General features: G+C 39.6%; 1 protein-coding gene across 4 annotated transcripts in view; it reads right to left on the reverse strand.

Moving 5' to 3' along the window:
• Positions 1-18016, reverse strand: part of ZC3H12C (zinc finger CCCH-type containing 12C) — a 44414-nt gene that overhangs the window by 11635 nt on the left and 14763 nt on the right. For 2 of the 4 annotated variants that reach the window (XM_071434125.1, XM_071434126.1), the window contains exons 2-3: positions 11607-12373; positions 164-303 (exon numbers count right to left, since the gene is read on the reverse strand). In XM_071434125.1, coding sequence (XP_071290226.1) covers positions 164-303; positions 11607-12301 — 835 coding nt within the window. In that variant the 5' untranslated portion in view covers positions 12302-12373. The remainder of the gene's footprint in view (positions 1-163; positions 304-11606; positions 12374-18016) is intronic. The other 2 variants (XM_071434128.1, XM_071434129.1) reach the window with 1 other exon arrangement.

Here is an 18016-nt window from a genome sequence, read left to right on the forward strand (position 1 = left end):
GTGAGGGCATTGCTTTGTCTTTTTCCTGTCTATAGATCACAATGAAATTACTGCACCAAAGATGCTTTCTGTTACAGCCTTTCATTGCTGAAGGTTTGTTCATTTGAGCAGTAGCCCTCCTGCCAGGCAAAGCACTGAACAAACAAGCAAAGATGGAGCTTACCTGTTATAAGAGCATCTGGTCTCGACTGCTCTTTCCTCCACGCTGGCACAAACACAGTCACATCCTTGTGGCCTCTTTCCAAAAACCAATCTACTGCCAATTTGATTCCTCGACAAGAAAATACTTCTTTGTTCCCATGGCTGAAACACACACATGGAAATTCTTTGTTAGATGACTTTTTCTATGACCATAAATGGAGCTCAGTAAAATGCAGATGTCATAGCCATGCTCTTCACTTGCTCCATGGTTTCTAAAGGCAGCTGAGAGTCTGTCTGAGCCTTGCCCAAACACAGCCATCATTTCCAAAATGGTGTGGGAGAGAGTTTCCAAACATATTTATTATCTGTACACAGATTTGACAAGCAAAGAAAAATATAAGTAGGGGTTTTTAAAAATCCTCATAGCCCAACCAAAAGTATGGGATGTAACAGGCAGCTCAAAGGCTTGGTGAGGGAAAGTAGGAGGTCCAAAATATCAACATGAGAGTGCACTGTGCTTAGGAAATGGTAGCAGAGGAGCATAGGTGTGCACAGCAGCAGGGGAAGGGAAGCAAAGCCAGCTGCTGCAGGAGCTCCACAAGGTCCTGTGTGAACAGGGAATGAGAGAGGAGAAGGCCTCCAAGCCCAAGGGGATGGCAGGCACTCAATGGGACAAATTAGACAAACTGGATAGACTGTCCAAAATCAACATTGGCAAAACTAAGAATGTGCTTAGTATGTACTTCAGAAGGAGAAATTAACGTGTATTTAAAACACTGTGCAGAGACAATTAATTGTGATCAGACAAAAGCACAACAAACTATGTGTCTGTTGTGCAATAACTGTCTGCGGTAAAGCAAGAGACGCAATGATGTCATTTTCCCAAGACAAGTCCTTGCCCTACTTCTACATCCAGTTTCAGGCATGACATTATAAAGACATAGATGAAATGGAAAGGATTCAAAAGAAAGTAAAAGGAGACCTATGGGGAAAGGCTGAAGGAAGCATATTTAGCTAATCTGGAGAAAAAAGCAGCTTGTGGAAGAACAAACCAATCTTTCATGTATAGGAAGTAACTATAATGGAGGACAGCAATCAACCAATGGGTGTCCATAGAAAGGTTCTGGGAGCAGGGAGCTGCAGGGTGGTTGCTGTGAGAACAATCTGAGATTGCCCCATGATGGGCACACCCAGATCTAGCCAGCTCCACAGTGCAGGAGATGGGAATGAGAGAAAACCATGGCATGAAGATGAGGAGCTGCTTCATGAGGAGCAGGTACACTCCCAGAGGGATTTGCACACTAAAGAACAGGAAAAGTGCAAGAAGGAAGGAGCAGCAGAGAAAAACTGTGACATTCTGACCCCAGTCCCCTGCACTGCTCACAGCTGCTCCAAAAGGACTGACTGCCACCTGCAGCTGTGACAAGGTTGTAAGAGTGATGCTGTGGTGAGGTAGTGAGAAGGACACATGCTTGGAGTGAAGCAAGCCTGGAAAAGAGGAGACAGTCTTTCCCCTAAATATTTGAATGTTTCTCTTTTTCGTCTCCCAATACCTGATTTAGAATTAAATATTTATATTAACTGGCTATAAATTAAATTGAATTCCCCAAGCTGAGTCTGCTTGACATAAAAAATTACATGATGAGTGATCTCCCTGTCATTATTTTGAGCCATGGGTTTTCTTGCTTCTGCTCCTCCTGTTTTCTCTCCCATTCTGCTGGCATGCGAGCCACAGCCAACCCACTACAGTCCCACTGGATAAGGACAGAAAAGTCCTTCACTAGAGCTAGGAACAGTTAAGCACTATGTTAGTAAAAGCTTTCTCCCTGATCTGTGGAACAGTGTGGCTATGGATTTTGGGATGTCTTCATGGGACACTTTGCAGAACAAGGTAGACAGCTCCTTTGAGGCCTGTCTAGGTTGTCTCTGCACAGGAGACAAACAACTGTTGTGACATCCCTCCCAACCCTGCAGCTCTGTGTAGCAGAAGAAACACAGGGGCATGGAAAGAAGCCATCACCTTTCACTTGGCTGGCTTGTCATGAATAGCAGGTATGCCACAATCTGCTTTTCAGAAGGGTAAAAGACAATGCTTTGTCTGTGATTAGTGAAGGGGACAATATCATGACAGATAGCAACAGGAATTTTAGAAGTCCCTTTCTCCTTGCATGTCTTTGGTAAATAAAATACCAGAAAGTTATTTTAAAACTTTTTCCCCCTCAGTAGGAAAGTAAGTACCTACTTTTTCTACCTTTCTAAAACATAGCACTGCTGTGTCTTTCTTGACATTATGAGAACTTGAGTAATTGTGCAATAGACAAAGTGCCAAAGAAAAAGTGAGAACACTTCTGCAAAAATGTTCTGATTTCAGAAGCCTGTGAAGGAGGTGGCGTACACTTGCCCCTGAGTCAAGAGAGAATGAGTCATGGCTAACACTTCTTACAAAGCATCATTCTCAGTAAAGGCTAGGTGGAACGTCACAGATCCCAAACAAAAGGAGAAAAAAAAAAGGAAAAAGGAAAATAAGAGCCCACTACCATTAACTGGATTTAAGTGAGGAAGTGTCCTACTTCCTCTTGTAATGAAACAGGAGACAGTACCTGCAAACATCAGCATATACTTTGATATTGCAATTGCATTATGCCAGGCATAATGATCCAAGCGTGTAGATTTTAGCTGCCATGGGGCACTCAAAGGATAGTTTAAGCCCATCCTCTCTACCTTTAGGGCTACACTAGGAACACTGTCAGGAACAATATATCTATCTACCTCAATATCCTATTCAACTATAGTTATAGGCCTCTGCAGTAACACATTCCCTGTTTTCTATGATCACATCACACAATATTGTATTACATCATAACAACACTGTAATAATAGAACACAGACCAGTATATTTTTCTAGGCATTGTTTTATACTATACAACTATTCTTGTGCTTGTTTGGCTGCAAGAGTGGCATCTCTCTGTATTTCAAAACTTACCAGGAGTAGGAAACCAAACCACACACAGATGTGACACACTTAAAGTGCACATGCACACAATACATAGCAAAAATGGCCAATAGTATTTCATCCATGGTCTAATTCCATCTTCCCTTGACAACACAAGATTGGGGCATTTGGTGCATATTCAATGCCCAGGGGGCAGCCATAAGGCCTCCTTTGCAAAGCCTGAGACAAGAGGTTACTGCTATGCTAGCAGGCTGGGTGCTATCATAAACATACTGTAATCCATTTTAAAACAGTCAGGAAGATGTTGTTCCAGCTACTAAATTCCACTGCAATCACTGTACTGTGATTACTCTAAACAATCTCCATGGTTTCAAGTGGATAAACCCACTTTTCACTCCTGACAATGAAAAAGTGGTGTGTTAGACTACGTTTTAGCAGTGCTATGTTTCTTTCTGCAAATCTGAAAAATAATTTCAGGAAAAAATTCCTGGACTCTTGGAAAAAAAAAAGAAGTTCTTGCTTATTGCTTTTCATCAGGTTGTAGCTCAGGCCACGCTTTTAAAGGCAAAGGGAGAACCAGGCAGTTCAGCTCCTTAGTTTTCTATTGCATAGTAGAGAGTATTAAAATTCTTTCATCCAGAATAGAAGTTTTAAATACACTTAAACTGTATGAAACAGAAGTGGGGAATGCATTACAATGCATATCAGCTATTCTGCACTGCTGAGCAAGTGAATTTATAACTTGTATAAGTCTTCACTTTTTTCTGCTCTTTTTAGACACGTGCCTAAGCTCGGATCTGAGCGGATACAAATTCCAAGGAATTGAAATAATTAGTGAGAAAGTCCATGAAAGAGATGTGCAATTAAAATTTGTTCTTTTGTTTTGTTGTTAGGCAGATTTGATGCTCTTCATTTTGTGATCTTTGTGCTTCATCAGCTTTATGATACGTCATATGGTGAAAAGACTGAAATCATGCTGCTGCTTCTGACTTTTTTTCCTTCTTATTAGTTGTGAAAAAGATGAGAAATGTTTGTACTTCTTTGTCAAGAAACTTCCTTTAAAAAAATCTCCTTCCAGTCATTAGGAATATGAGAAAGCTCACATCAGTCAGCTGTAGCCCTGGGTGAGATACTGGTTTACAGTATTTTGGTTCTGTTTGATGACTATCTAGCACTCTCAGTTGCAATATAAAGTTTAATTCTTTAGAAGTACCTATTTCTTTTTCATATCATGAATGAATGATTCCTTTTACCATCATGTTCATATTTGGTCTGTTGATAGTTGTGATTTTATTTTTAAATTAAAGAAAATAAAGTAGCATGTCTCCTGAGCAAAAAATCAATCAAGCATTTTTTAGGCTAGAAGAATTAGTAAAAAGTGTAAAACTTCTGATGAGAACACTTCACTTTCATTTTCTCTGTTACCTTCCTAGACCCCAAATTAGATTTCCTACTGACTCTCTTTGGAAAGACTTGTGGTATACACACTTAAAAGACTATTTAGAATACTTGCAAGACTTCTAGTGTCCTCCAATACAATATCCAAACCAACACTCAGATTCTGAAAGCTACAGAAAATATGCCATTGATGACAAGAAGCAAGGTCTATAATAACGTCTGCTGCAAACAGCTTTTTATACAACTGAAATCTGGACACATCCACACACCTACCATGTAAAAGCATATTGATTAAAAGCAAGAACAAAACCAAAACACATACCTGCCCATTACAAGTTATTACAGAGTTACCAAACTATTTTCTTCTATGATATCATGGGAGGAAGAGTGTTCAGTCCATAGCACAGACAGAGAGGAATTTCCATCCTGTATCATATTGGTGACTCATAACCCTGCAGCCTGATTTTGTATCTAGCCTCATCCCTTTTTAATTACTTTTTTTTGAGCTCTACTAATTCCCTAATCACATGAATCATTTGTCCCAAACCATTTCTCATTAACCTGAGCCTTCTATCAGTCCTGCATTTGCTCCCTCTATATATGTATATTTTGGTGCTGGCATGAAGCAGATAGAACAGGTGCCAAACGTTTTTTTTTTCCATTAGCCCAAATTACTTCAATTCTTTGAGGTGTTTTAAAGAAAAAAGCCTTGGAAGCTGTTGCATATTACAAGATACCTTTTCCCTGTAGGGCTTCCAGTGCTGGAGCACTCTCCAAGTGCAGCAGATGTGTCTCCAGCCAGAACTGCACGTGGGTCCCTGTCAGAGCACGAGCCACACACTCAGCACTTGAGGTCAAAACAGGCAAAGACAAGCTACACTCAAAGCTGCCAGTGACAAGCTCCTATCCATGTGATTGTTACTTGCTGGAAAAATATTTTTATCTATTCCTTATAGTGACTTCTCAAAATAAACTAAAAAAAAATAGATAGATAGTGGTACTGAAAGATGAATGTCTGAATCAAGGTACCAAGATACAACTACATCTACCAAACTCAGCAACACAATCTGAGGAGAAGCTAATGCAGCTATACCGTTAGTTTGTTAAAATAAATGAGCAATTAAATTGTCACATGAAAACTCCATGTGGCACAGACAAGACAACTGAGCCATCATCCTGACACAAAGGATGCAGTTGTGGAGAACCTTCTGTGTCAGGAGGATATCAGTGAACCTTTTACTACAGCCCAATGACCTGCCTCAGGGTTAACACCCGGGACCAAGGCTCAGTTGTCTGAACAGAGATATCTAGCACTGGTTGGAAACCCCAGTGACACTTTCTCCAGCTGAATGCCACTCCTGAATGGCACTGGGGGCTCTACCCATGACTGTCAGGCCTGGGGGTATGTTTCTGGTGCCACCAAGCACCTACAACATCCACAGCTGGCAGGGCATGAAAGGTGGAAGAAAATTGTTAAATATCTGTCTTAAAACTGGGACTGTATTTAACTAAAAACCAACTCCCCAAATCAGCATCTTCCTCTTCCCAAACAAAAATGAGTACACTGTTTATCTCATGCTGTGTTTTCCCTTGTGCAATGATGCACAATCAAGGACCACTTAAACACACAGGCCAAGGTTTTCCAGAAAGGGAAGCTGAAATGCATCACCTCCATGGCCTGAGAATCCCAAGGGTAAAGTTTTCAGAGGAATCTAATTGACCAAAACAAGATCAATTGATTTCAATCTGCAAATCAAACCAACACGATCAAAATACTTTGATTTCTTTTCCCATAAACTTCTGAAAATTGTTGTCTAAAACTAATAATAAAGCAAGTAAAGTAATCAAATAATTTTACATCAGCGTTATTCATGTTGCACTCTCTGTAGGCAAAGCAAACTTATTTTCTGCCAGTAAGTTTTCAGCATAAATTTTTATATATATTTGAAACATTCTATTCACAGTCAGCAAAGAAAGTCTGAAGGCAGCCAGGACACCCAGTGAAAACTATCAAGGTCCACAATAGCTCTAGGGGATTATCTAATTTGCTGTTCAGCTCTGATTTTAAGTTTACATACACAGAAAAATCAGTCTCATCTTTAAGAGCATTCTAACAAAAAACCTTGATGTTTAAGGCTTAAACTGTGGGCATCTTTCCTCTTCTGAAAAAAGATTAACTCAACACCAAGAAAGGTAGAATGACAAAACAAGACCAGACTTTAGGTATCCTATAGGAAGCTAAATAGCAATTCTTCAAGTCATAGCTTGCAAAACCTCCTTTCTGCTATTCAGTTGAAAGAGGGTGTTTTCTTTGTTTTTAAAACTTCAGCCAATTCATATTATTTAGACCATATTGTATCTTTAAACTTGATATACACAAGATGCATTTGATGACTCATTTACAGTTTAATGCACAAATGACAAGCAGTGTCATATGAAAGTTTAAGGAAAGCTTTCCAAATGTTACCAAAAGGCAGAAAAAAATGACTGTTGGGTTTTTCTGAATCTACAGCTGCTAAAACAGCTTGTCTGTAACAGGAGTAGTCACCAGACAACTGGCATACATGAGGGCTCTGGCTTGCCAGAGTAAGTTGTTCTGACCCAAGCCTTTTTCTGTGCTGCTCAAAAGAAATTAATGAATCCATCAGCTCATTAGATGCAACCAGTTCCACAAATATGAGCACCAAGTCACATAATCAGACATATCCTTCCTCCTTTGTGTTGGATTGAGTTGTTCTCCCAATGACAAAAACATCAGGTTATGTTAACATGTCGAATGGAAAAATAAACCTTTCTGATTCCCCCTGCTCTCTGATTTAGGAAGGTGAATCAACTCATTTTGCAGCCACCCAGTCACTAGATGAGACGCAGATAGGAAAGCATGCCTGGCAGTGGGATAGAGGCAAGCCTAAAAGTAAATCACTCTGTGTCACTCACCGGATGTTTTGTGAAACTACATCCTTAATTAGTCATGGAATGGAGACACAGGGTAGCACAGTGTTTGATCCTTCCAGAAGAGGACAGCTATCTCATTCTACTCGAATTACTGAACATCAGACTCCTTACCTTCTCCATAAAACTTTCCCTCCCCATCAAATACATCCTTTAAATGAAAATTAGTAGCTCTTATCTAGAATAATTCTAATAATAAATGTTATCATCATGTATGTGCATTACAACAACATGGCTGTAAGAATATAGATCACAGTTTAACCATTCCTGTGATAATGTGTGAGAAAGTTTCCAAGAACATCTCTCAAAAGACTATCTACAGTCTTGCTTAGGGCACAGGCCCATTTTCCTTTAGCAATTCCAGAGTGAACTCATTTGCCACAGCTTGGAAGAGTGAAGACAAAACCGTGACAATTTTTAGCTACACATAACAGGACCGTGGACATTTGCATACAGAAATCTGAAGAAGATTGAACTGCAAGTGAACTCCTGTCTCTCCTGCATGTAAAAGCTGAAATCTTTCCAGTATTTGAAGTGCTTAGTTACTAGTACCTATTTTCTTGGAGGGGAAAGGGCAGATCCTGTGGGCAAACAACTGGTTGCACAACTGGTGTCAGCAGCTGAGACTCATCTTTTACATACATGGACTGGCTTTCCTAATCAAGGACTGATTTCTAGAAAAAGGTGGGATGCACTGGACCCATCAGCCAGTTGGCAAAGATGTTTTTGTTCTGACCAACACAGCAAGGCATCAGTAATCCAGGAAGTTTCTGGAATGCTTTTGCGGTAGCTTCTTAACAATGGTGACTGAGTACCTAACAAGTGCACCAGCTGGGCCTCATTCTTAGAAACAAGGGAGAAAGAGACTGAGATGGGAAGGTCAGGGGCAGCCACTGCTGCAGCGACCATGAGAGGCAGATCCTGTGAAGAAAGAGCAAGGCAAAAAGCAGATTACAAGATCGGAATTCTGGAGAGCAGATTTTGGCCTACTGAGGAGAATCCCAGGCAGAAGAGTGCACAGGAGAGAAGATGGATTTTTCAAGGATGAAAGCTTGCTCATGCCAAGCTCAAGACTGGCCCACAGCAATGCACAGAAGTTTGGGCAAAAGTAACAGGACAAGACTTTCCCTCACTGACTTTTGGGAACACTGAAATGGAATATTGCCAGGCTTCTGGGCCCTGATGGGTGTTAAGGGAGCTGGCTAATGACATTGTATGGCCTCTCCTGGCAATTTTTGAAAGGTTGTGGTGATTGGGAATATTCCTAATGTCTAGAAAAGGGCGAATATCCCTTCCATTTTAAAGGGGGTAAAGAAGGGTAATTCAGGGACCTACAAAGCTAGTCAGCCTCACCCTCATCCCTGCAAAGGTGATGGAGCAAATTGTCCTGCAAACCATTTCTGCATGTATATTGGATGAAGATGACTGGGAACAGTCAGCATGGATTTATGAAGAAATATGCTTGAGCAGCCTCACAGCCTTTTATGGTGAGATGACTTCTTCAGTGGATGAGGAGAGCTGTGGACACACTGTTTATTGTGGCTTTAACAAAGCTTCTGACAGCTTTGTTCTTGTAGCAGCCTTCTCTTACCACAGCCTCACTGCTCCTACTTCCCTAGTTTGTCAAAGTTAGAGCAGAGATGGACTGAAATCTGACTGAACTGCTGGACCCAAAGGTGATTAGAGGTAAAAAGTCCAGTTGAAGGTCAACCAGTATCTGTGTACTCCAGGGACTGGCACGGGGGAATGCATTGCTTAACATCTTCATAATGACCTAGATAACAGAATAGAGTCCACCCTCAGCAAGTTTGCAGAGGAAGCTCAGCTGGGAGGAGAACACCAGATGGGTGTACTCTCATTCAGAGGGACCCTGGTCAGGGTAGAGCAATGGGCCAACATGTACCTCAGCAAATCCAACAGAGGGAAATGCCAATCCTCCAGCTGCAGAGGTCTAACAGTAATCATCCCTACAGGCTGGGGGCTGATCACCTGGAAAGCAACTCTGAAGTGAAGGACATTGGGGTTCTGGTGAACACCAAGCTGATCATGAGGCACCAATGCGCGTTTGCAGCACAGAAGGCCAAGAGCCTCCTGGGCTGCATTAGGAAAAGCACTGCCAGCAGGTCAAGGCAGGGGATCCTTCTCTACCCATGCATATGGAGTGCTGGGCTCAGTTCTGGGCTCCCGCATACAAGACAGGCATAGACAACACTGGAGAAAGGCCAGTGAAGCGCAATAAAATTAATCAAGGGACTGGAGCACCTTTTATACAAGGAGGAGGGGATGAGAGATCTAGGACTGTGTAGCCTAGAGAGGAGAAGGCTTGGGAAGATCTTATCCATGTGTCTAAACACCTGATTGGAAAAAATAAAGGGAACAGAAACTGATTTCTCACTGGTGTCCAATGACAGAACAAGAGGCAATGGGCACAAAATAGAATACAAGAAATGTTGCTTTAACATAAAGTAAGGAAACTTTCTTACAATAACAGCATTCAAACACTGGCCCAGAGAATACATTAAGTCTCCATCTCCTTAGAGACATTTAAAACCCAATTGGACATGGCCTTGAAATGACACAGCTCTGTGTATGGATCTCTAAAGGCCCCTTCCAAATGGAATGATTCTGTTATTACATTTGGTAGAAAACAAGTAAAGACTTGATAATTTGATTCTTAGATACAGAACAACCATTCTATGAATAGATTTAATCTATTTATTAAGGTCCTGCAGCATGCATCACATACATTCATAGTTGGTTCATTTGATGCAGGTGGTCAAGAAAGTAAATTGAACATACGAAGGCAGATCCTAAATATTTATGCTAATAGCTGAATAAACATTAAGGAAAAATTACAGATCTGGAGCTAATTCTGGAATGTGTTCAGTACAGTTTGTAGGAGAAGTTGAACCTAAGTCCACTCACCAAGTCTGAGCTGTGCTAACTAGCTAACACACAACCATTTTGGATTCATGTGAAGTACAAAAAAACCCCATTTTAGAAGTCACTGGGTAACTTGGTTGAGTACCACAATTGTGTTTGTTCAACTGGACATGCCTCCTCTACAGTTCAAGTTGAACCAAGAGATAAGGCATGACACATCCAGCAAAAAGAACTCACAGGAATATACCATATTAAATAAGTAATATCCTTGCCTTATGTGCTAATTCCTCTACTTAAAAAACCAAACCCCATCATACTGGCATAAATAAGTGGTATATTTAAATTTCATTTTAAAAAGCTTCATTTAAAGGGTAATGACTTCATTAAAAGCTAAAAAAAAGTCCCATGGAAATGCCAGGGGTTTTCTTTAGCCCAGGAAAGTCTTGCATATTCCTAAGGTAATGAAAATCACATCAAGTCATCAGAAAACTGACCTACTAAATCTTGCTGTTAGTAATCAGACAATCCTTATGACTTACTGAACCAGTTACCAATCAATTTATCATTTAATAATTTATATCTCTATAAAAACCTAATCTCTCAGCATGTCTCTCTGCCATTTCCTTCTCTCTTTAATCACCGATGAAGCATGAACCGCTCGCCTTCACAGGCAAGTTTCTTGTTATGCACCCAGATGACTGGGTCAGGATCAGTGAACACTGCAGGTAAATGTGCTAGCTGTGGGCATGTAAGTGAAAGTCATCTTTCACACACTAATCTCAACAATTAATGGCAATAAAACCTAACTCCAAAACTGGCAACCAAGACCAATCTTATGGGCAGATTAGTTCTCACAGATTAGCCAACTAAGAAGTATCCCTTAAGCTGCTTAATTCTACATCACTATTTTATAATCTTAAGGAATCTTACATTTGCTGTTACTTTCTGTACATAACTCCATCCAGAAATTGCCTGTAGCAATGGTGACTATCAAAAATTAAGGACTAGAGTGGTAGTAAGAAGGAGAGATTTGCTATCTGCCTACAAAGGGACAATGGCATTAACCTCTGGTTGTTCTAACAGTGAGTAGTACACCACTGAAGTCCTACAGACAGTAGCCTGATTGCAATATCAGCACTCTGTGTGGTTGACAAAGACTTTTAAAAGAGACCCTGCATACAGCTTAAGGAAGTCACACCAAACATCAGTGCTTGAACTGGGGGGCAAGAACTTTCTGTTTCCATTTAAATAGAAAAGCAAAACCTTCATGGTCACATACCTCATTGCAACATTGCTGCCATCAATAACTATTGGCCTCAGGTTGTCTCCATCCTCTGTCACATCCTCCTGCAGTGGAGACTCTGACCTCTGAGACTCTATGGAAGACGCTTCACGCATTACACTAGTGTTAGCATTAGTTACAGTCTGATCAGTCTCAGTTTTATTCCCAAGTTTGACAAGTTCTCCCAAAATATCGTTTATTAAAGCATCAGTACCAAGTTTATTTAGTACAAGTTGAACCTGCTCTTCAGAGTAACCCAACTTAAGTGCAAACTCCAGTTTGGTTTGATATTCTTTCACCACATCAGGAGGCTTTTTGACTTCCTTAGGTACTATCTGGGCCTCTTCTATCCTAAAGTCTTGCAAGATCTCATTTCTTTTTAGTATATGAGGCTCTAAGCAAGGAGATCGGCACAGCTGTCGATGAGTCTTAGGCAATAAATGTGACTCCGATGCAGAATTATTCAGTCTCTCTGAATCATTATCAGAATTTGTGCTTTCTTCGGAGTCACAGCTTGAGCTTCCAGAAGTCTCTTCAGAGGTCTCCTTTTCTCTGTCTTCTTTCCTAGAATTAACCTTATCCATCGTTGGCTTCTCCGCCATCGACCAAGGTACAATTGCATTTATTTGTGTGCCAGTGCTCCCCACATAAAGGTGGCCTAAGTCATGACCCAGATGATCCTTCAAGCCCATGAAGCTGCTGCATGCACTTGACTCCACTTTGCTGTTTTTCTTGTATTCCTGAATATAAAGTGTTCCGTATTCCTAAAGAGAAAACAAAAATGTTGCAACTGGTTACACGCATTGCTTGTTTTCTATTTTCTTGCTGCTTCCTCAGAACTGCATTTATTCTCTTGCAGCCGAGAAATAGAACTTCTTTCTTTTTATAAACATGGAAGGCTTTTTGTGGAAAAAACTTGCTAAGGAATATCTCTACTAAGAGGATAAATAACTAACCACCTGTCTTCTGAATGTATCAAATGTTTTACTTATACATTTCTAGAAATGGATTTATGAAAGAATATGAAACCAAAGACTCCAAGTTTACCTACTGTAATGTAGAGACAGGAGTAAGGTAACTATTTAAAAATAATGAGATATTTCTTCTAGCATAAGACTATGTTGTAACGACAACAACAAAAAAGTGACTACAAAATACTCTAGAAAAGGTTTTCAAACTAAATACCTTACAGTATGTTGAACAGAAAGAAATTAGCATAGTGCAAGATCCTCTGGCTTATTAGTAACAGAAAGCATGATTAAATAAAAACTTATTGGCCCTGAAAGACACTATCAGCTCAACTGAATACACTCAAACTATTTCTGAATTCCCTTATAAAGTGATAATTAAGTCAAGAAAGACTAATTGCTCTCAACAGAGTGTTGTACTACTAACACATACAGCATTTAGGGACGTGGATTGATCTAATGGCCAATAAAGCCAATGGAAGTCTTTGCACTAATTCCAACAGACCATTCATCAAGCCAACAAGGCAACAAAATCAAAAGCTGGTTTCAGCTCCTGCATTAGATTTTTGCAAGCCTTTAGATAACTCAACCTATACCTGTATAGATACGAGTTATTTAGGAAGAATGGAAGAAAGAAGTTGCAAATTTCTGGACTTCATATACTCGCCATATCGGATTTTCTTGAGGAATTTTGCATAGCCGTAGCTATACAGAAGTTAGTTACCCATTTCATCACAAACATTACTTAACAACCTACATTTAAAGGCAGATTGCTACCTCTTTCCCTTACTTTGTTCTTGAAACAGCAATCTTTGCTAACTGCTTCAATAAAGAAAATAAAACATAAATTATTTCTCATAAATAAAAATGGACCATATGGACCAATTGTACTGAAAGGTTACCATGAAAAAGAAGAATTTAAATTAAGGAAAGACTATGAAACAAAGAGTTCTTTCACACTTCCATCTTGTAAGGCAGAATATAAAGCAAGATATAGAGACAAAGGACTTCACTTGAACTTAAAATTTCTGTCAGCAAATACATTAACTCTCCCATCCCCCTACAGGTGAGCATTTAAGATTGGTGTGGTATTTTTAATATACAGTGTACTTTCCTCTTCTTGCAATAAGATAATAATAAAGATTTGAGAGTGTGCACCAGAGAAATTAATCCAGGTTTAAGATTAGAGAGAATCAAACAAACAGTCCAATCCATGGCTCAGTAAAAGTAGATTCTATAGGCAGGGAATACCAAGACATCACCATTGTGGTAGAGCGTTCTGGGGCACAAAAATCTTACTTTACCTGAACATTTCTAGTTAACATAAATAAATCTTATCTATCGTCAGTGCTTTCATCTCCAACACCTTAATCACAGCAAGGTCGATAAGGAAGAAAACAAAGTTTTATTTAGATCTTATCTTGTTAGAAGGCAGTAGGGCTGTAATTCTCAGGCAGTGTATTAATGAATATTGCTTTCTCTTAATGTAAAGCTTTAGGATTTCTAGCCACCCGGAGATAAAACACAACAAGAATTTAGGAAATGGACCTTTTCACATGGTGATTTATTAACTAAGATAATACACTTGATAGCACAGAGGTAGTAACAAATCACAATATTCCAATAAAAAGATACAGTTAAAAAACCAACACTGTGGCCTTCACAGGACTGACACACACACACCACACACAAAAATTAAAACAAATCGCAAACAAGCAGCCCCTATTGGAAGCCAGGCTGCCTAGCAACCAGCCTCTAGTTGCTAGGATGCGCTCCTTTAACATACCATCATGAATACTAGCACAGCCAAAGAATAATTTGGTATGAACAAAAGCCCATGAAAGAGAGCGGGACTTAAGTGCGTCTGGTTTCCCCTCGGAGAACAATGCAGCTGCCAAACCAATCTGGAAGCCCCGACATCATTGTTCCACCAACCCCACAATCTGCTCTGACTCGAGGAAGTCTAGTTAATGGGCAATACTTTTAAGCTGGACTGAAAAGTTGAGCTGGCTCATGTACCGCTGCTGTAGAATACAGGGAGATAATGGGTCACTGCCTAAATCCGTGTACTGTGAAATGTCATTTTAGTATTGAACTAAAAGTGAAGGGAGGGTTTTTTTGGAAGGGGGGGAAGAAGAGTTTGCATATTAACAGCATCAAATACCAAAAGCCTGAAGTGCATAGATTAGAAAGAGGATTTTTTTTTTTTTAGTGTTAGTTAAAATAATACTTAAGTCATTCTCCAATCACTTCTTTCTTGAAGTTTAAGTGCTTTACAGCAACTACAATCATAACACCCTCCAGTGAAATTCAAAGAAGTCACTAGCATATGAATGTGTCTGAAGATCAGGCATTATACGAAACGTACTTTAGATGATTTGCACATCAACTGCATATGAAAAATGACCATAGCCTGAGCTTGGTCCATTGTTAGGAATATATACATAATAAGCCTCACATCTATCTGCTTTAATTTTCCTGTCAATCTGCATCATTCTTCAATATATAATTGCTTGTTTTGCAAAGAACTCTACTGTTTTTCAGAAACTATTTAAAGAACAGAATAATAGAAGGAGCAGCTTTACCATCTCCCACAGATAATATATAGTCATTATACTATTGCTTTAAAAGCATAGTTAAAATTGTATTTGTACTGTAAATTCAAAGCTAAATATTTCTGAAATAGTTTTGCATAAGCAGTACACTATTCCTGGCATTTGGCCTAAAATCTGCATGCAAACTGGACTTATTTTCAGAAAAAAATTTTACAGTGCCTGGAAACTTCGTATATTGTATTTGTGGTCAGTAGCACGTCTTAGAAACATTACACTTTGGAGCGCCCATCATGATGTCCTTTATGAGATTCACTGACTAGAACCATGAAAATCAGATGTCACTACTGAATGCTGCTGATTATTTTGTCTTGGTTTGGTTAGTGAAGAGCAACACGCCAGGCAGTCAATTTGAATGAATTTGTATTCCAAATAAACACTAGTGTACCTATATACAGGACAACTACAGGAAGCTCATGAAAACCAGAAAAGGTCAAATTTATCTAAGGAGCAACAGCAGCTAAGAATTCTTTATTCACAAGGAGCTTTTATTACACACATATGGTTTTAAAGTATGCCGACTGATACAACGCAAAATAGCTAAGAAAAGCATCTACTATGAATTCTGATTTAAATGAAAGATAAACAAACAAAAATAATCCCAAAAATTCCAGTCATGAAAGTCTTCCCTTTTTTGTTATGCTCACCACAGCTCAGTAAAACAATTTGTATTTATGAAACAGTTGATAAAATGGGTAACTCCCAATTTAGACATACCTATGATAACATAAGTTTTAAACTGTAGCCCATTTTAAATGACAGTATCTCACACTGTGTTCATTGTTAAAGGCTTAAAGTACTGCACATACATTTATCAGGTATAAATATAACAATCCAGATGAGCACTTCAGTAGTATAATATAGAAGTATAATATTTTACCATTTCTTAGAAGTTGTCACTATTTTCCACTAACCATTAGCAACAATTAGCCCATCGGTTCACCTCCACACAAAACAGAAATATTTCTCAAAGGGACAGGGGCTAGTAGATCACCTAATCTTTTACTGTGTATTCAGATTTTCACTTACAGTTGAACATAAAAAGTCATTTTATGCAAATTTAGTTCACAGAGGAAAATAACAGAGTAAAGTAGTGTCATGTGGCACAGTATAACAGAAAATGTGTATTTGCAAAAGACCATCAACAAGTTTCTGAAGATACAGACTACAAGGAAAGAGTTCAACATGTTTTCACACAGGTAGACTTTTTCTAAGTCTCCTAAACACAAAATGTAAAATATTGAAATAATTTTGTTGAAACACTCACTGCTTGTCACAAACAGAAGTGCAGAGTTGATCAGAAAAGAGAAAAAAAGAACGTATCTGTTATCCAAATGATAAAGATACTGCAACAATGCAAATAAAATAATGAATATGTAATAAATACCTACTGCTGTAGTTTCTATGTATTTAATTACCATTGTATTTGAGCGAGTGCTGTTGTCTGCATCATTCTATCCAACAAAGGAGGGATGTCCCATTGAACAGATTGGTTAATGCTCTGGGGCAACAGATGTCTACTGGAACTGCAGGAGACCAGCAACTGGTGGCCTGCCCATCTTCTGAAAACTTTCAATAGACTCATGCATATGTTCACACAATAGGGCATGTGGTAGAAATGCAAACCTCTTTTTAACCCTTTTATATGCTCTCTTTCCCTCTCAACTGATATATGAAGGTCTTTGTTTTGGACTTTTTTTTTTCTACAGGATCCTTGGAACATAGGCTCATGTGTGAGCACAGAGTGTTTGTTCTTCAGCCTAACATCTGAACTCAAAATATAAAACAAAACAGATTAGAAACTTTATAAAAACAGCCGGACTAGATCTAACATACTGATAACTGGTTTTAAAAACTTAAAACCTTTGACTGTACCTGAGAGCACCCTCATGCTCAATCTTACATGCCAGTCTCTTCAGACAGCCTATAATGGAGCTCTTCCTACTTCCACAAACATGGCAAATTTCACCCATGGTGTGGTATAATGGAAAAGGTGTCTAATTCTGGTTTTCTTTCTAAGAGCTTTTTCTACTACTCACAATTTAAATAACAGCTTATTTGCGAAAAAGGGTAAATACCTGTAACTTAGAAGTTGAAACCTCTCCTCCCCAGTGGGCTAGAGAATTCATTCTGTTGATGGCTACTCCTACCATTTTCAAATTCTGGGAAATGCACCATTACTGATGCTTTCAAAAGTTCCTTAATAGAATGCAGAGTGAGTCAATGCTCTTTAATATACTTAATCTTAGCGCATAACTGTTTTTCTATCCCTCTTTTTCCAAGAGACACCCAAAGTGTGCAAATCTCAGCCGACACGCAGGCTAGCTTGTTGTCCAAATGCAAACTGATAAGGCTGCAACGCCAGAAAGGTGAACCGTCCCGTTTGTGCAGAGAGAAGCCCCCATACTCACGTTGGCTGGAAAACACACAGACATTGGTTTCTCTTAGCTGCTCCAGAAGCAACTCCTTAACACGATTTCAGCTGCAGACTTCAGGCAAGCAAGCAGAACAATGAATGGACGAACAGATGGACCCGCGATGTCTTTGCTTAACCTACTACTGAGCGGCCGCGGAGCCAATCACGGCCGGCAGAGCTCACAATTAGTTGGCTGGGCAGATGCAAGGCAACCTCCCCATCCTGCATCAGGTTCCGAGGTTTCTAAGATAAGCAAGTTGATGTCATTCTCAGGGTCTGCCCCGGGCAGCATGTGTATTAACGAGGGGTGTGCAGCAACAATAGGCCATACAAAAGAGACTAGCAGGCAGCTGCTGTATGAGAGCCAGAGTCATTAGGGAGCAGGCTGCCAACAAGAAACACCTGGCTTGG

This window comes from Agelaius tricolor, unplaced genomic scaffold (genome assembly GCF_023055355.1).
Source record: "Agelaius tricolor isolate 1412-34295 unplaced genomic scaffold, bAgeTri1.0.p SCAF_9, whole genome shotgun sequence".
NCBI lineage: Eukaryota > Metazoa > Chordata > Aves > Passeriformes > Icteridae > Agelaius > Agelaius tricolor.